Raw genomic sequence first — 26,698 nt, 5'->3', positions numbered from 1 at the left:
CTTGCTATTTAACAAATACACACTCATGCACAAGTAGGGGAACAAAGACACACATACACACTCATGCACAAGTAGGAGGAACAAAGACACAAATACACACTTCCGCTCAAACACTCGTACTTAAGGAGGAAAATAAAGTTTCTATAAATCAACGCAGAGACCTGACATATTGCACTCAAGTGTGTTTTGGCATTTATGACTCTGCCAGCTGCAGTACAGCTTCGACAGGGGCATCTTTGCTAAAAAAGACATGGCTGTCTATGTTTGGCTATGTTTGACCAAACCAATGTATGAACCCCTGTTACTGGGAGTACAAAGGCTCTATGGATGGAGGTCAGGTCACAGGGTACAAAACACTTTGGCTGAGTTGGATACCCACTGACATGTTGCCATTTTCATTTGGTACAAGGCAGGTTGTTGTGTGCCTGTGCTGAAGTAGTTATTATGTGGTCTGAAAAAGATCCACCTGTGCCCAGCAAGATTGGTGGAGTGGCATAATTTGAGGGTGTGGTAATGCAGATTTGGTAGTAGAGTGCAATTTTGGTATCCCCTTTGGCACTAAATTGTGGCTCCACTAAGAGTTATTATAAATGCAGGCAGTGTGTATTTTATTTTCTCTAGTTGTTAGGCACACACACCCACCCACACACTATGTAGTCACATACAGTAGGCCTCTTTAATATGTTGTCTTTCACTTCTTTTGCTTTAAAAAATATATATATACATATATATATATATATATATATACATATATATATATTTAGAAAAGAAAACAAGAGTGTATAAATTAAATAAAAGACTGAGGATAAATCGAGGAAAAACTCTAGTTTTTGATGTATGAGGCAAAATAAACTAACATTTACAGATAAGCAGGGCCACACGATTGGTTTGCGCTGCTAAATTGACTGTAGGTTAATTGTGGATGATTGTTTGTCTCTATGTGGCCCAGTGATGGACTGTCCCCCAGGACCCTGATGTGGAGGATAAAGTGGTGGAAGTAAGAATGAATGAATGAATACAGATAAGCAGCTTAGAACGGTGTGAGAGGAGAACAGGAAAACCCCACAGCTTCATGCAATTCCACCAAAATCTCACCAAATTGGCCCTGAATTGCTGAAAATAAATGAATCAACATAAAATGTGGCATTTAGAGAGTGTTATGCAATATCCAGGTCAAGTAAGTGGTTTAAGTGCAAGGGCACAGGCAAGGGATGGATAGTACATACTGTACATATTGTGTGTCAGCTGGGAAATAAAAAGAACATGTCAGTATAGGTGACAAATAATTCATGTGCTCCTGTGCTCTCACTGCTGGGTGATGGCTTTTGAACATGAACTATTCTATTTTTAACACAATGTGAACACATTTCTCAAGGTGTGTGAGAGTGGTGGTAAACTGTATATCAATGTGTCAGAGGATAATGGAACATATTTGTTACTGAGAATCCGATCTAACCTGACAGGGTCAACTCAAAATGTATATTAAGTTTAGATGTCCCTTTCAATCAGTTTACATTTTTTGAAAAAAAAAATCTCAAGGTATGACAAAATCGGTAAGATTTGACCTGGGACATGAGTGAAGGAATTAAAGGAAATATTTAGCTGTAAAGCCAATTCAATATTCTGTACTGTAACTTGTCCTGATTGCGAGTCAAATATCAATTAGCAATAATAGACAAATAAATTGGCCGCTTTGCAGTTCCTTTTTAAAAGTTGTGAAGGAGTGAAACAGCATTAACACATTTACAGAACAAGTCTAGGATCTGATAGTTGCAGGGAGGGGATAAAGGATAAACCTTTCCCTGTAGCAAACAGAAAATCTCAAAACGATTAATCATGTACCTGGACATCTGCAGTACAGTATCACTTACTGCCTTTGTAGAATTTCATACATTTGGCCTTAAGGAAGGGATCAGGGAAAAAAAGGATGCCCGCCCAAAGTTTTGAGCCCCTTGACATCTATACATACACCTTATGTATGGATAGGGTTCAATTCAATCAAAAGTCTGTAAGCACAAAGACCTTGAGTGACAGCGTGTTTTTGTCAGGGGATAAACTCATTGTTCACGTGATCCCCTTTAGCCAAAAACATGTTCAAATAAGAGTGTGATGTGATCATGGGGATGACAAGGGTGGGAAATGTAAACAAAGCTATAAGGTTGCATGACGTGTGACGGCGCACAGAACTGACGTAAAGTCTTTGAGCGCATGATGTGTAGCATTAGCTACAGGGAGGATCATATACTGTACTCACACATCATGTCAAATCATTCTACTATTGTAGATGTTTCGAAGTATCATATTCAACTTGAGCAGTTTTATAATGCATTAAAAGAAGAAAAGGTATGATGAAGTATATCAACATGACCAAAGAGCTTAAAAGGTTATGGAGTCAGGATGATTCATCATATTGATACTGAAAGCTTTTTAAGATTGAGTTTCCTTAACGGTTAAAGGTAAATGCGAGACAGTGCGGTGACAAACATGCTGACTGTAACTGTTTGTGTATCAAATGAACCCTCGTGTACAATGGACATATGCATGCAGGTGTACAATACAAGAACAAGGATTTATTTTATCAGAAAAAGAACGAGGTGAAAAATTAAACTTTTCATTCACAACTGATCGTGACAACATGGCTGATAAGAAACATTCGGGAGGTGAGTGCGGACAACTACATCAAACTACAGAGCCCAGACAAAAACAAAGCCAGGAGCATTTTCAAATGTCCATTTCCAAGGCTTGAAAATACCAGGGTAGTGGACAGGAGGCGGCTCCTTTTAAACTAAAATGTCAAGTGCATGCAGCCTAACAACTATCTTGGTATAGTACAGTGTGTTCCTGCTCTTTAAAGCCAGGAACACACAGGCATGACTTTAACTACAACAATAATTTGAACTCTCATGTTAAAGACACAACATTTTGCCGACAACTCAAGGAAAATGAGACTGTAGGAAACAGGAGTAATGAGTGACATACCAGGGGAGCAGTAATTAGATCCCGTCATAATTCTTTGACCCATTTCTTTGACTCTTCTCTCTTTCATGTGGGACAGTGAGCTATGTTGCAACAGCCTGAAACATCCTGGACCTGTGTTTGTGATAGATATTCATCATCTTGTGCCCTTTACTTCAATAGAGAGTGAGGCCACAGGGCATTGACCTTAAGATTCAGCAGGTACATTCTATTCCCTCCTGTGAAAAGAGACACACCTGCACCAACTTGAAGGGTGTCGATATTTTAAACATGATGCAGCCTCAATCTTTTAACCCTTTATAGCCATGTTTCCATCATGGTACAGTTCAGTTTGGTGCAGTACGGTTTGTAACGGTAAAAGCTTGCGTTTCGACTGATACCATTGCTTGGTAGGTGGGGTGAGCGTTGTAGCATGTCATTGTACCGGTGCGGCAACAACAACGACACTGAACTCGACATAACAGACAATAACACAGTGGACAACAATGGAGGACATCCAGCAGCTCGATTTGTGGCTGTTTGTCTCAAAAAGACATTAAGCTTTGTATGAGAATAGACTGTGGATGTTGAAGAAAAAACGGTCGCAAGGGAGGGAAGCTTTTCTGTCGCCCAATCAGCTGACTGTTGTGGGTCTAGCTCCCCCCTTACCATACCATTACTCTTGTACTACAAGGGAAGGGTACAGAACAATTTAACATTTGGGGCTGGTTATTTTGGTACTAAAATGCATACCGTTCCAAGCATGCTTGGAAAAAGGGCTACAATCCATGATATCAGCCATCTGTAGGCCAAATGTTTCTCAATCATATCTCTGTTAATCCATTGTCTTTACTGTTGCTCTTATAAGAAGGAGGACTGTCTTTATTATTCAAGACAAGCTGCTGGACTACTTCGCCATGGAGTTGGCAGTCCTTTCTATTGGGCTCAACCCTGCAAGTGCACAGCCCATTAGTTATACATGAGATCAAACCTACCCATGCAACTGTGGTGGAAGCGGATGAGAGAGACAATATGACCACTGCAATTTCAAAGTCTCATATACATATAGAACTATATCGACGCATTAAAAAACAAACAAGACAAAAACAGCAAAGTCAAATACAGCAGAAAACTGTAATATGACATATGATATCCTTAAAAATGGACCATGTAACATGCACTACTCCCTGCCTGTACACATCAGCTGCAGCAGCAACACACATCCATTAAATGCGGTCTTCTGATCAGATGTATCAGAAAGCCAGTTCACATTACAGATGCCTTGCGGTGTATTCTGTCCTCTCTCTGAGGTAAAATCATTGAAAATTTTCCCCTTCCTGTTGTCCATCGAAGACAATCTGACACCAGCTTGCATGAAGTAAATAGCAAGTATGCGTGTGCTAGTTTACAAGCAGACAAACAAACATGTACACATATGTACACAGTGCAGCTACACGTTAACAAGTGCTGCGTCATCCACTGCCTTGGTCACTCACCTGCAAGTCGACCCTCTTGTGTGTTCTTGCTGAGCATATCGAGAGCTTTGGATGTTGATGACTTTATGTGATCGCTGAAAGACCTCTGCAGCAGCAACAGCCTCATAGAGCGAGACATGCTGAATTAGCATCCACTAAAATGTCACACTCCTACCTAATCCCCACACCAGTTCCTGTTTTGATTAGTTTTTTGGGGGGAATATTTATCTACATCTGGCTCTGTTTAGTCCTCTGCACTAGCCGGTTTTCTGCCTGTGTCTCTTTCTCACTGAGTGCTGCTCCTGTAAAGCCTCCACTCCCGTCTGCTGCAGCAAGCATCAGTGCGGTAACTGCTGGGCCACATCCAACCAGTGCTGCAATGCTCTCATATTCTATTCTGCCAGTGTACATGAGAGAGAGTGTGTGTGTGTGTGTGTGTGTGTGTGTATATAAGTGTATCTAAGTGCTCACACAAGCTCCAGTGCTCTCTGTGAATATCTAATAGTAGTTCAAAGTCACTACTCCCCCACCCCAACTTTTTCTTTTCATATCACATCTTTTTACTTAGCTTCTCCTCTCTGTCACCTTCGTCCTTGCACACGCTCTGTTTACACCTGCCCTTCTCTGTCTAGACACAGGGAACATCAGCGCCAGTTATATAACCCATCGCTCAGGCAGCCTGCTTGTTATGAAGTCCCACCTGTCCTTGCAGACAAGCAGCTTACAACATCACAGGACTGAGAGCAAAAAGACAGGAAATTAGTCGATGAAGGGTCCAGTAAAAATACAATTTGATTCACTCAAAATTATTCAGTGGTTTCCCTAGAAATGTGTGGTAGTGAAAATGATGTTGTGACATCACAGAGATGTCAAAAGAGGATTTAAAAGTGTGTTTTGTCTCCTCATGAAACACGGAAACCCCCATCACCGACAGTTAAACACTTTCCTCATCCATTCATCCATGTCTTTACCATAAATATCTCATGGCTGCAACATAATATACAGTAGGCTACACACACACGCACACGTTTGCGTAGTGAGGACCCTCATAGACATAATGCGTTCCCTAGCCCCTTACCCTAACCATAAACATCACAATTAAATGCCTAACCCTAATCTAAACCCAATTCTTACCCTGACCCTAAAACCAAATCTTCAATCTCAAAAAGCCCCTTAAAAATGTCCTAACTTTCCCAAAATGTCCTCGCTCCGTAAGGTTTCTAAGTTTTTTGGTCCTCACAAAGCAACACATACAAGAGCAGACACACACGCACACATTATGAACCCACACATCCAAACCCAAGGTAATGCCATTGCAAAATATTGGACTGTGAACCTTATGCAACAATATTTAAGCAGATGAGATGGACAAAAACAACACAATGGAATCCATTACTTAGACTGCTGGTGAGCTGATCCGCTAATGCTGATTTAGCCTCGATTAAGCAAGCACAACTCTCAGGTCTGTGAGGAAGCTTATTACTGTAACACTTGCTTGCAACTTTAACACTGTGATTTGTTCAGAAAATATATTCATTATCACACATTGGGTTTGTGCTGATGGAGTCAAAGACACAAGACCATCTGGCCTTGTTTATTATGTCCCACATTCTTACTGTTGTAAGCATCATTAATCCATTACAAACCCTGAGTTTGTCCAGAGTATGAAGCAATGGACTAAGCCTGTATTATTACCTGCTCATTAAATGGATCTGAAGGGCGGGTGACATTGTAGGGGTGCAACTGGACTACGCAGCATCCAGGACAACACCTCACATCCACTCAATGTTATGCTTGTCCAACACAGAAGCACGTTCAGTGACAAATTCATTCAACCACAAAACATTACACAACGCCATAGGAAATCATTCCTGGTGGCTGACATCAAATGGTTGAATTCATCCCTCACCCCATCATTAGACTGTAATGGTCCAGAGTGTATATATATATATACATATATATATATTCTATCTGTTGCTAATATTCTATCTAAATTGTATTCCTTATTTGAGTGTTATTTTAATTCTGAAGGAGCAAATGTAATGCACCCAATTTCCCCCCAGGGATTAATAAATTATTCTGATTCTGATTAGCTCCAAACTGCACAGCAACAAAATTCACTAGTAATTAATGAAGCTACATCCATATGAATTATCAGAGGGAATCTGCACACATACTGCACTAACACAGCTGAAAATGTACATCATGTGACCGGGTATGCACATGCTGGCGTAAACAAGAAGCAAGTGTCGGAAAGTACAGCCGACAAGAAAGAAATATTGTGGCAAGTCAGAGTAGGGATTTCTTTTATTAGACTCAAACGAGGTGAAACTGAACGTAAGCGTTAACAGTGCTTAGGTGCTGACCGTTCAGATGCAAGTAATTAGAGACTACCAGGAAGAGAGTGCAGGTACATTTGTCCTCAATTACAATGGTCTCCATTTCTGCTTGTCCAGACTAATGTGCAGCCTGTCTGACAATCTAAGAAAGAACCAGCAGCATTTTAAACTTCTTCATTCCAGGAGTTAAAATGACTTGTTTTTTATATTTAGATCAAGAGTTGCTGAAACCAATGATAGAAAAGGCAACTCCAACTCCAGAATCACCAATAGAAGTAAAGTGTGACCTGCATGAGTTTCCCCATTTGTCATATCTTGTTTATAAAGAACACAAAGCTTATACTGTGCTTATAGTTTGTTGCTCTTTTGTCACCAGGTAGTCTACAAGAATCAACTAATAGTGCATCAGAGTTAATGTTTTGGAAAAAAAACTTATGTCACATGCTAATCTTTGGACATGTGTCACTTGACGTTTTTAGTGTTGTTTAGTAGTTGTGAGAAGTAAATGCATTCCACACTAAGCTCACACTTAAAAAAATCAACCAAATGTGCTGATTGCTCCAGCAAGTGAAGGTAATGTACCAGGCATTGGCTTATTGCAGCCTACTGATAGGATTGTGCTCATCACGGCCAATTGACTTAATGGTCTCTCAAGGTTTGTTGGGACTGATAAGGCTGGATTCCCCTGTCTTTGCTTTTCCACAGACTTTTGGGTTTGCGCTTCTAAGATTCCAGAACGACCTCTCTAACAATGTTGTAAATGAGGATTAGGTAAGGATACAGAAAAACAAACGTCCTATGAATGTATCGCGTTTTTACTATCCTCCATGACACACAGTAACACCTGAACCAAATAATCTTGTACGTATGTAAGAGACACGCAAAGGGCGCTACCCTTATCAAAAATGCAGACAAAAGAGGGCAACTTCTATTAAACATAAATAATTGTGAAATTTAAATGGTTACTCGCACACTGTGTGTGGTGTGTACCTGGTTGTGCTGTACTGTTGGTTGTATTTAGTGAATTACTATCAGTGTAAATATATACAGCAGGTGACCCAGGTCTGCTCTCTCATTGGTTTTGTCCAGATCCTGCCAGGGACGCAGTGTCCAACCCTAAAGCGTTTACATGCACATGAAATATTCCGGTAACGCTAGCCTGTTATGTAAATAGCTTATTCCTGTAAGCATTACCTGAATAAGCCCTTATTCCGGCAGTGTATAACCTAAATAAGACATCTGGATTATCGCAAAGCTCTCCTCGGCTCGTACACCTCCTCCTTCTCTGTCTCTCCCTGACAGCTCCAAACAACGATCATCATGTTTAATCTTTAATCAATGACTAACTTGTCACTTCGATCCACATCAGCCATTTTTTGTCTTTTCTCTTGATTCATAAACAACTTTTCAGCTGCAGCTGAAGATCAAAGATCTCAAGAGGTGCATTAAGGCTTCATTACGCCACATAACCTGTAGAAAGACCTTCACAACATAGTGACATTTTCTGTCCATTCAACCCCCCAAACCCTTTTGTTTTTAATCACCAGCCGCCACTGGTACTTTCCCTCTCAGTGCTTCTGGTACAGTTTACCTGTGATAAGAGGGCAATAAACAGCCTGTAACTTGGATGTGAGGGAAAAGGTCCTGAAAGTGTGGCGGAATGAGGGAAACAATGGAAATCTCATGCCTCAGGAAGGACAGTTTTGCCAAATGCCCCCTGTGTCAAACCTGAGTAGACCTTGCCAGTGGAATGTACCTACATCTAAACTCTCCAGAAGGAGGTGGTTACCTGCCAACACACTGACCCAGATATGGAGACGGGGGCGGTGAAAAATGAGGGAGGGGGGGTGTTTTTGGGAGGACTTCAAACGGTGTATATAAACAGTATATGAGAGTCTCTCATCAAAATGTCTTTGCAAAACAATGCACTCTATTCTTTACAGCGGCCAAAAATGTGTCGGTATGTTGAAGCATGTATGTGTGGGTGTGCCCACGTGCTATGTAATTGTGTACAAGCTCCTTTGAAGTGACCGTCTGCTTGATCTCTTGTCCTGCTATCGAATGTATTGTCTGACCTACTTTCATGATGTTTACTCCATTATGGGCAAATCTGAAACCTTCACACCTTATGATATGTGTCTGCAGCAGTTAAATCGGGGGATACAATTATTGCTTAGAGCAAGATATCAGACAACCAGACAACTCAAATTATAAAAGCACAAACATTTGCCATATATAGTATATCCAAACAGTCTATATCTAAGTCTCCTTCATGTTCGAGAGACAAGCTCTCCTCCAGACATCCAGACAAGGGGAATAAACCAGCCAGGGTGTGACAGAGCCTGCTGAGCCAGGGTTGATTCATTAGCCTGGGGACAGCTCAGGCAACTCACACCATCAACACTGGCAGATTTACGGTCCCCTGGTTATGAATGGAAGCTGTTGATGGGTCATTTCAGATGAAGCGAGAGTTTAGGGGGGAAAAAATAAACCTCAGTTAAAATTATGAACACTAAAGTAGGGAGGGACTGATGCAGAAAAACACTTCTTGTTTACCTATGTTCCCTCCGTCTTCTTTTTTTATTTGGAGAATGTGAAGCATGCATAGTGAAGTATTTTTACACAAACAAAAATAATGGTATATCAGTGGTACAAATATATACATGCTCCAAATAGAATTAAATGAAGAATAATGATATAATTACTATTAAGGCTTTTTGTATAGGGTAGTGTTTGTTTTTGTAACTGAGTTCAGCAAATTGACTTCCTGTTGTAAATTCCCCTTCATGCAGAGGGATGCCTAAAGACAAACATTCTTCAACCTTATAGAGGACTGAACGGAAAATCTGATATAAAAAGTTTAGAAAATGTTTTGTCTCAAAATTGCACATTTTCCTATCTTGGACTGTGTATTTATAGAATTAAGATCATTCAGTATGGACTGTGACTATACCTCAGCCCAATTTAACCAAATAAACTACAGTGGGTAAAATAATAGCATCAAATAGATATTTGCTTGCAAGAGTTAAGATTGCACATGTGGGAGTGTGAATTAGAAATGGAGCCAACTCTAGTATGTTACAATACAATAATAGTCTCCTCACAGGAAGCAAAGGATTAAGGGTGTAATATGGGAGGAGAGAGGAGAAGCTGTTTGGAAGGAAGGTGTTGAGGCTGGCATAGACTGACAGAGGAGGCCAGGAATGTGACCTTGCACAAACACACCAACTCAATTTACTGTGTTTTGAAGGGTGGCAAAAGTAGGAAACTAGAATTACGGATTAACAGGTTTATGTCTCCTAAAACCAGTCAATTTGCGGTTGACATCTGACCACGGTCATATGTGCATATGAGACGGACACCCTGAAAGCGTTACGCGTGAAGCATTGTGCCAACGGCTGTCGCCTGTGAGAAGGCATACAAAGTGGAATAAGCCAGATTCAATTAATGAGCAGGAAAGTAAACAGATAATAAGCTGATTTGGACTAAGGGAGCCTCATTACGTCTGACAAAAGTACTTTCTCAGATGAGAGCAATGTCCTCAACAAGATGACAGTCACTTGTGCAGGATGAATGCTAACTCTAATTTCTAGGGAAAACTTGTGTGTAAATTGACCCATTTCTGACCACATTTACACTTGTCAGAAAGGTTGAAAACAATGGTCAGACAAATAAGCAAACAAAAAGGAGTTTGAATTATGCAATAATATGATGACAAATAATGGGATCCCCAGAGGTCAAAGCTCAGGTCTGGTGCATTTGTGAGTCAAAATGGGAAAAAACACAGCCATATTTAAAGATCACTTGAAATACCAGTAAATTTTACTGAACAATAGTGACTAAAAAGGAAACAGTGGATAACGACGGGAAACAAAAAGGGGTGGCAGACGGTCAGAAATGATGAGACGGGTTATTCACAGGAACAAACTAGTGAAACCCCCGTCCCACACAGGACCCCGTGGAGAGTGCTAAACCACTTCCTCCTTCCTCAGTTTTCCTTACCTCCACCCACAATCAGAGTAAGTGTTTTAGACTACGAGGCTGAGACAGAAAAGAAACTGTGAGCATGAATAACTATGAATCCAGGCAAAAGGTCAGGCTTTAACCCTGCTGTTGGTTGGATGTCCAACAGTGTGTCCTGTTTATATATTCCCAGGGGTTTGGGTCAGGAAAAGTCTGCATGTTGCTACAATGAACAAAGTTCTTAGCTCATACTCTCATCTACGTTCCTGAAACAATGTAGGATGAAGATTAGATGTGTCGATGTTAATCCCATCCTTTCACTGTACAGTTCGAGTAAATGAGGCCTGACAGTCACACATTACATGGTTGTCCTTTCTTGCCATTTCAGTGCATCATCACTCTGTGAAGCTCAGGCTGCAACCAGAATCACAGGAGTCATAAAGACACATCCTCTTTGTGCCCAAGTAGAACTGTGACGCTGACCACTCACAAGGTACATTCAGCGCCACAGGGAAGCCATCAACTGTGCCGCTACAGAGCATGGGCTATGGAAACTTCATGTTGTTCACTGGTGTGCTTCTGTTGTCAAAGACACAGTAAAATTAACCATGAAAGAGTCTTTCATTAGAGTGCAGTGCAGCAAGAGCCTTCAGGGCATGGTTGCGTGATGTAACACTGTCACAAATGTGTCATTTCCATAGGCTTAAATTGTAGAGATACAGAGAGGGCTTTGAAGTGTCACAATGAACACAGGGCTTTATGCTCCACCAAGTCCCCCAAAAATCCCATCATGACTCTACCTCCCCACCCCCCAGCCACCTCCCCAGAGTCCTGGGTTCCATCACACAGACCCAGAGATGGAGGTGACATAACTTGACTTCGGCAAGTCAGACTGACTGCAATGAAGAACAATGACCAAGATTGCTTGATCCTTTGAAGTTGGCACCATGCCTTTTCGCAAGTTTTAGACTCGATGTCAAAAGCGTTTGAAGTTGGCCTTTTGCAAAAAAAAAGTAGGGATAACATATCCACGCAGAGAGCAAACATTCTGACAGGTTCTGCACATTTCTCATGAAATGTTACCAGTAAGTGGCAGTAATTAGAGGAAGAGACAGAGCGAGTGTGAGCCAGAACTCCCCGCAGGCTTTAAGACAGCAGGGGGCAATATGAAAGCCTCGTCCCCATGTCAAACTACCTCTCTGGTATTGTTTACTAGTGGACTGATGACGCAGGGGGGTGTTTAATGAACACTGCTCCCCTGCTGGCCAACTGAAAGTAGGTCTGTTCGTCCATAGTTTCTTAATGACCCTGTGCATTACTGGCAGACTTCTGACAGAGAGGTCAGAGCCAGACTGGAGGCAGCAGTCACTACCAGATTGAGTTTGTTTGGTGTTTTTACTAGAGTCATAATAAACTTGAACAAATAAATGACAAAGCGATGCAAAGTTATCACAGATGTCAGTGTGAGAAGGCCTAAAGCAGAACATACAGCAATAAAGTCCAGGCACAGAAATGTGTATGCAGGATAAGGATGTGCATTTGTATAGATTTGCACATTTATGTGTTTGTTATTAGCTGCATTCAATCCTCGGTTCATTTATCTTACCTATTTATTTAATTATTGATGAACAAAAATGTACAAAGATGAGTAAGCATTGAAAAAATAAATATGCTTCAAAGGTTTTTTGCACTCAACATCAAGTCTGGCTCTTATCTTCAGAAAGGCAACAGACTTGATGGTTCAGTAGATGAGTCTCAGATCTTATCTAGACCGGCATCCAGTGTCTCACAGTAGCAGAGTCTGTCCACCTCCGCTCAGAAACTCCTTCAGTCCTTTCTTTCTTACCCCATGTTATGAATACCAGAGAAGACTATCAATCAGCTATTGTATTGAAGAAACCTCCCTACATGACAGCAGACAAGGTTCACGCCAGCTCAACTGCAGACAAACTTCATGGTATCACTTTTACTACCCAGATTATCCTCTGGTCAGCCGTAATCTGCATGTGAACTGAGCACATGAAAAACAAAACAAAAACAAAAAAAAGACTTACCAGCTTTTTCTTTCTCAGGAATGGCAGATGTGCTCTGGGAAAGACAAGAAAAGAAAAAAACAATATTATAGTCAACATAGTTTTGTTATGATGCCATGGAACCTAGAATTTAAAAAGATAGTTCAGGTGTGAATTTACAACAGGTCAAATGACTACAATGCAAGCATGCTGACATCGACTCCTACTCCAAATTAACATCAGCAGGAAAATAAGACCTGAGTGAATATGCTCTGCTCAAAGTGAGAGCAAAGTAAAATATGCAAAAATAGGAACAATCATAACTCTGTCATGTTCTGGCTCTGGTGCCGTTCTGGAACCTCAGAACCTTCTGGCAAACCAGCCCGCGTTCACACCAGTTTAAGAGGAACCAAAGTGGGAGGACGTTACTCCGCGTTACTCAGGCGGAAGTAAACACAACAGCGGTGAAATCGCCACACTTCCTCAACTTTCCGCTCGTCTTCACAACCCAGAATATGACACGCCCACTGATGATGTCACTGTGCATGCCTCAATATCTTTTTGTGCCTTTCGTGTTTGAAATCATTTGTTTTTACCTAATTTACCTAATCTCCTGTGTCCTTGCAAGCTAAAAATGCTGATGGACTTTGGTGCAGGAGAGTGAGCTTTTTTTTTTTTTCAAACTTCAGTTTTTGAATAAAAAATCTCTGTCTGACAGTGAATTTATTCTTAAAATATCATAGGATATGTTAATTTTAGCTAAGTGGCTCAAATCTGTTGATCCTCATTCCTCCCTTACTAGCAACTACATTTTTGGTGAGAGCAGGCCACCATGTCTCAGGCTGGTTCTCAGCCCTGGGGGGCGCGCACAGTGCAGTCATCACTGCCTACATGCTTCAGACCGCCACAAAAAACCTGAACTATCATTTTAAGTATGTTTGCGTGATCAACGGCTACAAATGATGACTAAACTGGAAAACATCAATCATCACAATGAATGATATGCCAAAACGTCTGCCACTTCATGTACAGCGGGTTTAATCACACACACCATGACTGTGGTGCATAGTTTTCTGATGTGCACACGTTTTAATAAACGCTTACAACAGATAATAATTCCACCCGAGACTTCTGAACAAATATCACATCACTCTAAATGATTCAGTGTTGATTCAGCCCTCAGAGAAGTGGTCTGGAGAGACATTACTGATAAAATCGTAACACATTTTCGAGCTGATTGTCATCATTCTGCCCTGTGTAATGTTTCCTTCTTTGGCTTTGTTGGGGCTTTTATAAAATACTTCTCTGGTTTTTTTTGGAGGCTTTATCCTAAAAAAGAGCAGTGTGTGTGTGTGTGAGTGTGTGTGTGTGTGTGTGTGTGTGCAGCAGTCAGTTGGAATGCAAAGGTCTTTTCTTGCCTCTGACTTTTGACCTCAGGTTCCTTAAGTGACCTCCACACCCTGATCTGTTTTAATCCACACTCCGCTGGAACAGATCAGACTGAGTGAGGTAGTCAGTGACAGCATTGCCTTGTAAAGATTTGATAATGTGAAGATTTCCAGGGTGCCAATGGTCCCTTCAGACATTTTTCACACTAAAAGTTACAGACAAATGTGTTGTTTTATAACAATTTTACGTTCATTGTCCCAATTATCATAACTAAATCTAAGCCACACAGAAGTAAACAAATGAAAAAAAACAAAACCAAAAATAATTCTGCCTTTCTTTCACATTTGGAGTCAGAGAACATAATAACATAGTAAGTGGTTTATGTATCGGTCTGTTATGGCCGGGACGTGAACCCTGAATGCAACTTCTTACCAGCTGAGCTACTGGGGACGGCGTGACTCGCATCCTGTGGTGTTTAAAGTGTGTACGCGTGATTGTATGTAGTGAACTGGTCTGGGCCAGTCTATTCCAGTCCGTCCCTGGCCATAAATAATACATTATAAAACCGATGCTGCGTGCATCTAAAATCTGACAACAGGCCAATCTGGAGTTTGGACATGCCTGTTTTGCGAAGACACTGTCTTCGCAATGTCAACTCTGGATGGTGGCATAAAAAGCTGGTCGTCGTGACCAATGGCCGAAACACGCAGGGGAAAGACTTCAGAAGCTGTCTGAACATCTGGCAACCACTAGACACGGTGTGCACTCCAATTCACTGTCTTTAACTTTATCAATGTGATAATCTTTTGCAGCTCTTGGGAATTTTGATTCCTTTTCGGCATAATAACAGGCATGACTTTCAGGATTAATCATTTTAAATTGAACTTATTCATACTACCGAGCATGTTACAACATGGGGAAAACACAGAATGAATCATTATAAGCCAAAGTGGGACTATAGGGAGCTCTTACATTTTATGACGAACCACTGCAGGTGGGACACAGTCTGAGTGAATACAATGCCTGCTCTCATAGGTGAGATTGTTTTTGCTAACGTGTTGGCTGACTGACTCTTGATAAAGTGTTGTCTGGGTCTCAATCTGTCTTACTCAGATTCTTCAAATGGCATGTCTGCTGAGATGTGGGTCCTTGCGTGTGCGTGTCTGTGGTACTAGTGTTAACATGTATATGTGCATATGCATGTAGTTGTGGATCATTTGCCAGCAAAAGCAGCATTCATCTTGTCATTGGTGACATTTCAGACAAGCACTGGGTAAAATTCCCTATGTGGAAAAATTACCTTAGAATTTATTGCTGATTAATGACCTAAAAAGACACCAGGGAGAAGCCACGGCCAAAGACTCCCACTCACCCCACTATCACTAAATCACCAGCACAAACAGAACAACAACAGTAAAGTGAATTCAGAGATGGATTTATATTCAGTGCTGTTTCAGCTGTTAGGCTTCAGTAATATTAGCTCCGCTTTTTCAGTCGCAGCAGTGACCTCGCTGTAATGCCCCTGTGAGTAAAACACGGTGAGTGGTACAAGAGTCAGACAACAATAACAACCTGTTTCAGTCTCTGCTGGACAACAGGTAACATGCATTAACAGTTTTGTTTCCCCTGAGGACAACTTCACAAGCAGTTTAAGTTTTGAACTGAATTCTTTCAGTGAAGATAAAGGCAAGCCTGTGTAGTCTTACTGCTAAAAAGGACCAAAAAACATCATCAAGAAGTATTAATAATTATCATTTATAAAACCTTTGCTCTATTTCAGAAAGCACGGTCATTGTAAGTTAAGTCTCCCTTAGGTTTCCTCTTAAATGCCAACTGGGAAGCTATGAATGTGGATGTTAACTTGAGCATTGTTACAAACATCACAACTAATTAACTTAAATATCTTGTTTATTTTATATCTTTTGCACTAAGGGTCTGAGAGAAATGATATTTTGATTCTCTGTATGTAATTGCACGTGCCAGAATTGACAATAAAGCTAAAACTTTATTTTAAGTGCTTTTATTGCGATGTGTAAGCGTTCTCCAAAGTAGAACGAGAGAAGGTTCATCACAAAATGCGTTAAAGATGTCGTCATGCTGCAGATCTGGAATAATGTGGAAAAATGTCCGCTACAGCTGTTTCCATACTCATGCAAAGCAAATGGGGCTATAATAAGGACCAGATATATTCTGTCTGTCAGGTTCTGTGATATACTGCAGTGTGCAGTGGACTTTTACAGCTTGAAACCAGCACTTGTACCATTTGTTTGCCAGAAGCTTGACAGTCACATGACCTCTAGAGCACTATACTATACTATACCCTACTATACTATACTATACTATACTATCACAATGTATCCATGATAAATAAATGTCCTACTGTGAACTTGTTACGCCAATATTTACATATTGTGAGACGTGTGATATTTGTTATGGAGATTTTTTCAAACGTATTATGAGGTCACTTCCTCATTCCACTCCATAATATTACACGGATGTGGAACTGACCTGCCATTTAGATTTGTTAACAAGAAGAACAAATGTTGCCACGACATTGTTAAGGAAATAAACCTCCCTCCATTCACAGATATGTGACGGAAATGTATACAGGAAGTGTCGCACAAATTGGAAATGAGACCCCTACTTACTTTCACATTCAAAAATAAGGTCTATAGTTGAGGTTAAATTATGAAGGCCCTGTGAGTAGCTCTTCGGGGGCTGGTTATCAGCGAGTGACAAGGTAGGCTAGATGAGGCGAGCTGGTTAGTATGCTAATGTCAGAAGAGCAAAGAAGTGATTCAGCTCCTGGTGAGTAAAGAAAATGTTTGCATTAGAGTAGTAAGTAAACAGCTGTTGTTGCCAGTGTTGGCAATCCAACAAACACAGCAATCACACAGAGCTACATTTAGCCCCTATAATAGTAACTAGATGTTGCAGGAAATGAGTCAACTGTGACTCACTTTTAAAGAGTCTTTATAGCTTCAGTTAGAATGAATGGGTTTGTGGCTGAGAGCAAAAGAAAGGTAAGTTGAAAAGTATCACTTCTGCTGTGGGGTTCACAGTATAACATCACACAGAGATTTCATCCTATTAAAGTGAAAGGGTGTTGAACATGAAATATCTTAAACTAACTTTCCTAGCCTTGAATAATAGTCAGTATGGGAGGTCTGTGAGGCTCCTCTGCTCAGCAGCAACAAGACATTTCAGTTCAACTGCATGCACACTTCCCAGTGTGTAAACAGCACACCACAGGTTCCTGTCAATGACCCATGACTTCTCTTACACAGTGTAAATCTCCCCTTCACACAATTCTGTGTTTTCCTTCATAATAACTATTACAGTTGAATAAACGTGTGTGAGCGACTGCAGGGCCTGACAAGAATGTCAATGAATGGGTGCCAGTAAGTACCAGTGTTTTCATTGTACGGCGCAACCCCACCACCCCCCGGCATGCCACATCGCAGGTTGTCCCTGTGTGGGGTTGTCTGGGCTGTGTCAGGTGTTCACTGGAGAGCAGTAAGCTGCAGAGCAACCATCAGCTGCCTCATTTACTGCCACTAATTTACTGGATGTGGGTTGTGTGGGGGTATGGTATGTGTTTATTTTACACATGTGTATGTGTGTAGTGGCCTACAAGCATGTGTGCCTGCATGATGGACCACTGCAGGATCATTATTGTCATTAGTGTGGCCAGAAGTTTAGTAAACTAAGTTTTCCCACGAATCATGTCAGTGTCATTAAAGGTTTTACACAAAAGAGTAAATCTGGGAAGAAGCAGTTTACTTTCCTGGGAAAAATATTTAATTTGATCAAAAGATGTCTCTTATTTTAATGAACATCAAATCTAAACCTTGATTATTCAGTTCACTTTTTGTCATGTGAGATTTACTGTAGGCCCATAAGTGTTTGTTTTATGTGTACCCAATATTGTGCACTTATTCCTATTCATACTTTGGGAATCATTTCAGAATCAGTAGCTATTTGAATGTTTGATCAAGCTACCACTCAAAGAGTCAAAAAAGACTATTTAAACAGTCATTTCCAGTTTTTCACAATTCAAAAACTACAGCAAGTGAGTACTGAAACAAGGACATTGTGTTTCAGCCTCAGAAACAGTTATATTTTTTTCAATAACTGAGCTTGCATGTGGCAGGATAAGCAAAAGCTTTTCTGTGTGAGTAAATGAGTTTGATGTTAAGCAAGCCGTTGGCATGTAGCTCTTGCAAAACAAACCTGAGCAATCCAACATGCCTCTCTCATTCCCACTACCACTCTCCCAACCCAGCCCCCCCTCCCAGCACTGCAGCTGCAGTGTGTGTGTGTGTAAATGTGTGTGACCACCCATGGTCTATGCTGGTCGAGGATTAGGGGGCTCAGACTAACCCAAACCTTTTTCTCCACCACTTAACGCAAATGGCTAAATTGGTGCAGATGGCTTATGGTCGGGTAAGGTGGCGGCTGCAGCGCTAGACGTATAAGGTAACTGTGTGTGAAAGAGGGAAGACAGACTGAGGTAAGTGTGAGCGAGTGCACACGCCTGCCTGTCTAGGACCTTTGGAGATGTTATCTGGACCTGATTTCTGTTCTTTGACTGGCATGAATGTGCACTTTCTGCCCTGCACTTATAAAGGAATTTATTATCCATGCTCTGTCGACCCCTGGGTGCATGTATACAGGGAAACGTGGGAAACAATTTCATTTGCGCTTTCTCCCTGAGTCAAGGCCCCACTACCCCTTATACTTTCTCCCCCGCATCCCCTTTCCACATTTTAATCGTTTCCACATGTCACACTTGGAGTGTGTCAACAGGAAGTGATGCGAGGACTTGGTGTAATGATGCATTGGAACATTTCCTGCAGAAGAGGTACATTAGTGTCCAGATGTTGAATTTAAAAGCTATTTGAAAAGAAAACAACTCTGTCAATCTGGCAACACTATTTAAATTGTGTCATGTACATTGTTTAAACACTGTTTAACACTAAAAGCCCAGGTGAGTGGGTTTGCCTTCTGTCTCTGGTTGTGTTTGGAAGTTAATGATTTCACCATGCACACTCTGACACACAAATACATTGACCACTAGCTGAGGCCTCTCAGTCAGCCTTGAGCCGTGAGATATGTTCTGTGTGGGTTGATGTTGATTATGAGAGAATGAGAAAAGTGGATGTGCACACACACAGAGACAGAAAGACACACATCTGCCTTTGTTTACATGAGAAAGCCAAAGCAACAGGCCATCTGGGATTTAGTGCTGGGGCCCTGGAGCATAAACTGTGAACTGTTTGACTGGCCCTTGGAATCGATCACCGGACGAGACAGTAACTCTTAACGTCTGACCATAAGACTCTTCCTTCCAAAAGCTGGATTAAGTGGGTTAATCCACCTAATGTCATTCATACAGGTTGACAATCCTGATACTTGGTGCATTCATGAAAGCAGCTTGACTTTAGAAAGCATTTCCCTTCTATTCAGTACATTTGAATTTGCCTTTTTGCACATCAGAGGTAATGTAGCTGTCATGTTCGTCAAATAAAAAAGACCAACGTGTAAAAAAACAACAACTATTAAGTTGAATGCTACAGTTCTGAAATGAAAAGTACACTGCACAATGGAGTCTCAAGAGATGAGAGCACAAGGGTTTTGTGTCAAAACAAAGTGTCTATTAAGCAACATTTTACAATGACACACAAACAAACACGCTTCCAATTTCCTGCAGTGAAATCCAATATCAACATCATGAAGTACATGCTCTAACAACACTGTCATGAATTTATTACCTGGTGGGGAAAAAAAAATCCACACTGTGGCATCTCTACCTGTTCATACAATTCATCCCATTTTGCCATTTTGTTAATGTACAGTATTTTGCCTGCACAATGAATGACAAAATCACACCAAGTCCCTGCAGAGTGATTAATTTAGCAGACAAAAAAATAACAAACTGAAAAAAAAAATGATTGTTCATTCCTGCGTTCCACTTACTATACTGATTATAATGACACAACATGTGTCACCTCTTCTAGCTGACCAGGTTCAATCTGTGTTTTTATGGACAAGAGCTGTTACGCTCAACTGCATCCACACGTTGCTGGTATAAATTTAGAGACGGTTAACAACACAGAGGGATTAGACTGTTGTCGGTAGTAGACATAAAGCTTGTTGGCTTTCCAGAAAGACCAGTGGATGAAACCTTGCTGGGTCACTGTTTTGTAACATTTGCTGAGGAATGCTATTTATGTTAGACCGACCACACACAGGAGGATTTCCAAATGGTAACAAATTTTAAAATTGTGAGATTACTTATGGATACGATGAAGACACAGGACCACACACTTGGACTGGGAACGCACAGAAGCTCCCACGAGCAAGTCTGACATCGAGACAACTCCAATCAAGTAAATTACTCTAAAAAGATTGTGTCTGTGTATACCACACACTATGGGATTGTTTCGGCCAGAAGACCTGATCAGGTAACACCCCTCAATTGTAAGACTGAATGAGGCAAAAAATGTACCTGGTTATTGATTATAGTATGTGGCTTTAAAGCCATTTCATAGTTTCCATGTCTGCCAATCAGCTGTTGTCAGCACGAAGTAAATATTGTCATGTCCACCCTAGTCTGCAACGGTATGCACAGAATATGGAAAATGCATATGGCAATTCAGTGTATGCATCAACTAAGCTCGCACAATATACTGTATTGGAATGGAATAGAATATTCAAGTAGGCTCAAGTAGGCATGCATTGGGAAGCCAGACTGACACTGACCTTTGAGTTGTTACACACAGGGAACATGGAAAGTTTTATGGAGCGTTGCCTAAACCAGGTCAGCAGTGCTTTGAACACTATAAGGACACTTCATACACAGGTACAGGAGCAGATTGCATTCCTTGCTCTACATTAGAAATGAGGGCAACGACAAGTAATTGGGAAAGACACAGGAGTGTCTTGGCTGAGCTAATGTATCTTCAAACATGGATAAAAGATTCAAAACAAAAGCGTGAACATATGCTCAAGCTAAATGCCGCCAATTAAAAGCTGAACCACGAGCCTGAATCAGTATTGCTGGTATCACACCTGGTTTTACAATGCATTCCTGTGTACATGTTTCAGCATCTGTGAATATGTGTGTGTTTCTGAGAGTTTGTTTGTTCCTTCTGTGATTTATGACGCTTCATTATCAGCAGGCTGCAGGGGTGTTTCCAGATGTCTGTATTTTCCAGTCCTTCCCAAGATTTACTGTCAACAAGTGTCATCATCCTGCACTTTCTTCTTTCTCCTTTATATAATGGATGAGCTTTTTTTTTTCTTCAGTGACTTCAGCAACAAACAGAAGTGATGTTTTCAGACTGAATGAAAGACCACATCACACAAGTATGATGCATTTAGGTAAAAAAAAAAAGGAAAAATCCACATGGAGTCAATAAATCACATTGGTGATAAAGATGATGTATTTTGTGTGGCATCAGACTGAATGTTGTCATGTAAACAGACAAACATTCCCATTGAACACAGTGTGTTAACATGGAGATTTGTGCAATAACTGCCTTCCACAATGATGCTCAAACAAACAAACCATTTAGTCGAACAAATAAGCTTATTGTGGTAAATTTCATGATGGCACGTGCTGTGATTTTGGATTACATTTGGATTACATTTTCTACTCAAACTCAACCAACAGCAAACAATGAGAGACATATATTTATTCAATATGTCCTTTCTCATGTTCCTGGAGTGCTCTATCCAAAGGCTTTAGCCTTGAATTGGCAGGAAAAACAAGATTTCCTTGTGGGGGTGGAGGAGAAGTTCATTCTCCACATCCTGTCCCAAACACAAGCCTTTTCTTTTTTCATACCCTCTTTTTTTTCAAATCACAGTGTTTGTCTCCATGTTACAGCTGTGCTCAGCAGGGGAGTGACCTTGGGGACAATGACACCACACAAAGCGGCCAGCGTGGCCATGACCAGAGCCACTACTGGCACCCCACGTCAGACTGAATGGCGGTTGGTTTCATAGCTCACTGACTCATTATGGCCTACTACGGTCTTTAAGCCAAGTATGTGGGTGAAACGTAGGCAAACTTAATTATGCCTGCTGCACATGGTGTTGACTGTTGAAAAGAGGCAGGAATGAGGGACGGAGAGATTGGGAGAAAATGTAAAAGTGCAGTAAAAGTAGCAGAAATATTATGGCTTTTATCTGAGTGGGACATGAAGAAGGTGTGGTTTGGATAAAGGATGTTTGGGGACTGTGAGGTTGCCAAACCGGAACACAGAGGAAGAACAGAGCAGAGATCTGCTTGTGACCTTAGCACGCAAACCACAGCACTTCTATTGTCCACCGAACCACAGACAGATAAAGAACTGTGTACATACATAACTAAGTGACAGGGAATGGTCTCTCTGTCTTTTAAAATTAAAAATATCTCTGAGTCAATCATCTCCCAAATAAATCCTCTAATCCTAACATGTACACTGGAGAGTTCTGCCACAGTTCAGGTTCAAACAGTGACAAAAACCGCCAGAGGAGATGACAGACATTGTGTTTGGAGCGATGTTGCCCTGGAGACAGAATACAGATCCAAACCAAGAGTTAAAGGCCGTGTAGTGGAATGTTTACCAAAGACAGAGAAGACATGGGCTGGTATAGGGCAGCGCCCTCTCTGTCTTCATATGTAATGCCTCCATGCTAAATTTAACAGACAACCCTTCTTTGTTTCTGGTCCAGGAGCTATACTCTGAATCTTCTTTAGGGGATTCAGAGTATAGTCTTGCCGGTGGGAACGCTGAGCACTTAAGGTGACTGATATGTTGTTTCCGACTGTAACTTTCAGAGGAAGGTGGTCAGGGGTCAGCAGCCTCCACCCACCTCTGTGCCTTGGCACATCCTCTGCAGCCACTCATCTCTAAAAATAGAGTCACATAACAAATACTTTGTGCACAATGCATGACCTTTGCCACTACAGATTATACTTATAAATTCTAATTAATGCTATTTATGCAGTGGCATGCTGCACCGCAAATAAATATAAATTATATAATACTCTTATACTCTTAATACTTTTGATATTAAAAAATATATGTATATATATATCTATATATATATATATAGATATATATATATATATATATACATTATGATGATCAACCACACCTGGTGGCCAGCCTATAGATTACACAGTCTTGTATAAAGTACCTAAAAAGGGACACTTAAAAAGTGCAAGTATCTCACCAGAAAAAGACTTTGGTAGAAGTTGATGTCACTTTTTCTACATAAATAACTTAAGTAAAAGTCTCAGAAGCAAAAGTAAAAGTATTAAAAAATCGAGGAGTAAGGATTGAGCCATGATAGCTCAGTAGTAGTGCAAGTTGTCTTTCAACTGGAAGGTTTACAGATTCACACTGGATAGAAAGATTGTGTCCTCAAATGAAGTGTTTGTGGCAATGGAGTTAGTGTGCTGATCTCTTCATAGACCACATGACCCATGAGTTAACTGAGAAAATATTCCACAAATTGCTGAATAATGCAAATGATTACTTGCAGCCAATTCGGTGGCTAATAAGCCTGTACACAAAATGAAACATACCTGTTGCTACACAACTATGTAGGTCAAACAACATGGTAAGACACCTGCTACACTAAGCAAGTAGTTGAGACCCTCCAACAAAAACACTCAAGGCAAAGAATAGCATTTCCACCACAACAAAAAAACACCTGCTGTGGCACAACATCCGCTAGATGCAAGACCCCTCCCTATTTGATGCAAGAATAACAGCCACCTGCTGAAGGCTAACAATAACCACCAGCTATGAGTTTAGAACCAGTTCACTTGAACCCAGTGTCTTATCCACACAGCAGTGAGTGAATGACCCTGTACATGTGACTGTCCCCCTGTCACCAGCGTACACCGCCACATTCCCACATTTATCATGGTTACATAAAAGACAGAGTGCGTATGTGCTTGGAACAGTCACACAGTGTTACGCTAGATACCAGGGGGTGTCAAAGTGTCAGAGACAGTAATACCAGCGCTGTCTTGCATAATGTAGCATGAAATGGAAGGAAGTCATACGTAACAATGACAAACACATATACAGACCCGCGTACAAACACGTCTGCCCTTTGCAACAATCCACAGACATGAGAAGAGACAGTAACATGACTTACCATCGGACTTTGTAGTTTTAAAGCTGTTCCAATATGGATAATTTTACAATATAACATTGCAGCTTTATGTCTTTTAGGGTTCTCAATCCTGGTCGTGGGGACCCACTTCCCTGCATGTTTTAGATGTTTCCCTGCTCCAACACACCTGATTCAAATAAATGGGCGGTTATCAGGCTGTGCTTGCTGACGACCTGACCATTTGATTCAAGTGTGTTGAAAACTTCTGGACCAGGATTGAGTATCCACAGGCTTTGCAATCTTTGGAAATGGGCAGTTTATCGCACATAAATATATATGTTGATATGTTGATCTACATTCTTTTTTTTCAAACCTGTGTCAGAAACAATATTAATTAAACATGATAATAGTTAATATTGGTGCATTTGTACAGTAAGCATTCCTAAAGATACCAATGTATGATATGAAAGGGCAGTTGGGGAAGCAACATAATGATAAATACTGAGAGATGACAATGTTATGTCAAATTATAATGTCACATTCATGTTCTATTTGGCCAGATTTGATGGTAACAAGCTGTAACTACACACTACCTCTCCTGTTATTCAGAGCTGCACAGTACTTTTACATAGTACCTCATTTTAGGAGATATTCTGTGCTTGAATAATCTACAAAATGATGCATGTGTATCAGCTTGTCATTATAAAACACAACTCTGGTGGTGGATGAAATAAGCCTCAACCTCAGTCGTGGTTCTTTCTCACATCTGCCTTGTGTTTACATCATTTAAAGGATTTGTATTGTCTAGCTAAAAAGATTAAATGGGCGTCACAAAACCTTAACTGTGAAAGGACTCAACAGACCCCTACAACTATTATCCACTGAGAATCGCCTTCATGGAGTCATCATCTGTTTGGCCTCAATCAATCACCCAACAGGGTTCTCAACTGTAAAAATCCTCTTATTAGGTGCAGTGAAAGTAGTGTTTACCCAAGCTTAGTGAGTTACTTTGGGTCACTGTTGGAGTTTATGGAAACAGTCGGCCACAGACAAAACACATGACACATCTTTGAATATGTTGATCTGTGATTCTTAAATTAGCTACAAAGCATTCCTCTTTTGTGTGACGACAGAAGTAAAGTTGTGACACGCAAGAAGACAAAGCAATGTCGAGAAGGAATTGTGAGAGAATTGCGTTTTATTTTCCTAAAGAGGACAACAGAAGTGTCCTGCTTGAAACGTTGTGTGATGTGCACTTCATGAGAAAGCTTGCATAAATGCTGGGCAGCACCTAGTGGCCTTGTTCACTTTGCCCTCATTCTGAAAACGCCAAAAAGGCAAGGCTGACAAAGTCATTAAGTGAGCAAGCAAGGGGTTTGAAGACATGCGTCTCACTTGAAGCGTTTCCCCCTCCCTCCACCTTTCCCTGGCTTTTCACCTCCCAGACCCCCCTCATGACCTCTTTGTTGGGGCGAGGGGGTCTACATCTTTGGAACCAGCTAATTATAGAGTTTTAACGTCTGCTTGGCTAAGCCCTAAGTGCTGGGGGACATTCCTACAATTAGGAAATTGTGTGTGTGTGTACCAGCGCATGTTTACGTTCTTTATTTAAACTTTTAGACAACTGCATCCCAAGTGAATGTTGCATCATATATAAAAAAAATACTGAAACCCATAAAATGGAAATGAAGTCTTAAAATATTGTAAAATGATTTCTAAAAAGGTCTACTTTTAACACAGATTACTATTATTCTTGTAATTCCAATGGATCTTTTTGGGACAGTTTTTGAAATGTGAAAGTTAAAGGAAGGTTTATAAAGACTTGGAAGCATGTGTGTGTCTGTCATGTGTGGGTCATTGAACAACTCAATTTTGGTATGAGCTCACACTGATTATGATGCTGATGTAGTCTCATATAAATGTGGCTCCTGACTTACCCCACTCTTAGGTTTTGCTCCGAGCACAGGTGCAGATCCTGACGTGGAGGCAGCAGGACCATGTGAATCTGGAGGGTTTTGTGACTCTGGTCCAAAATCATTCTCCTGCACACGTACAAATAAATGAATAAATATATAAGGTTTGAATATTTGCTTTTACAGATGATAAATAATACATTTGCAGATGCAAAAACAAAATCTACATCATCAGTATAAGTACAAGAAGAGTGAATGAATGAATCGATATATTATTTATCCTTTTAAAAAATAAGATGTTATACATTAATAAACATGCAGCTTTAGTTGCAGGTTAAGTCGACATCACAATTGCAGTTTTGTACCAGGTTTTGTCGTCGATGGAGGGTGGGGGTGCTGTCCATAGAGGAAGTGGCACTGAGGGCATTTTCAATTTCCTGGTCCAGCTGGTCCAGCTTCATTAGCAGCAACACCATTGAGTCCAGTCGAGCATGTTCCCGCTGAAAAGAGACAAATATATTTTTTGTATG

At 40.8% G+C, this 26,698-nt stretch overlaps 1 protein-coding gene across 3 annotated transcripts in view; it reads right to left on the bottom strand.

The window, feature by feature from the left end:
• The window catches only part of dlc1 (DLC1 Rho GTPase activating protein), a 76,007-nt gene that overhangs the window by 37,297 nt on the left and 12,012 nt on the right, over positions 1-26,698 (bottom strand). For 2 of the 3 annotated variants that reach the window (XM_058639960.1, XM_058639959.1), the window contains exons 3-5: positions 26,534-26,668; positions 26,193-26,297; positions 12,787-12,820 (exon numbers count right to left, since the gene is read on the bottom strand). In XM_058639960.1, the coding sequence (XP_058495943.1) occupies positions 12,787-12,820; positions 26,193-26,297; positions 26,534-26,668 (274 nt within the window). Of the gene's footprint in view, positions 1-4,451; positions 4,728-12,786; positions 12,821-26,192; positions 26,298-26,533; positions 26,669-26,698 lie in introns of those variants that run through there. The other variant, XM_058639961.1, reaches the window with a different exon arrangement.

The sequence above is a fragment of the Solea solea genome, chromosome 10, assembly GCF_958295425.1.
Source record: "Solea solea chromosome 10, fSolSol10.1, whole genome shotgun sequence".
In the NCBI taxonomy this organism is placed as follows: Eukaryota; Metazoa; Chordata; class Actinopteri; order Pleuronectiformes; family Soleidae; genus Solea; species Solea solea.
The sequence above is the reverse complement of the archived record's forward strand: the minus strand, read 5'-3'. Positions and strand labels throughout refer to the sequence as shown.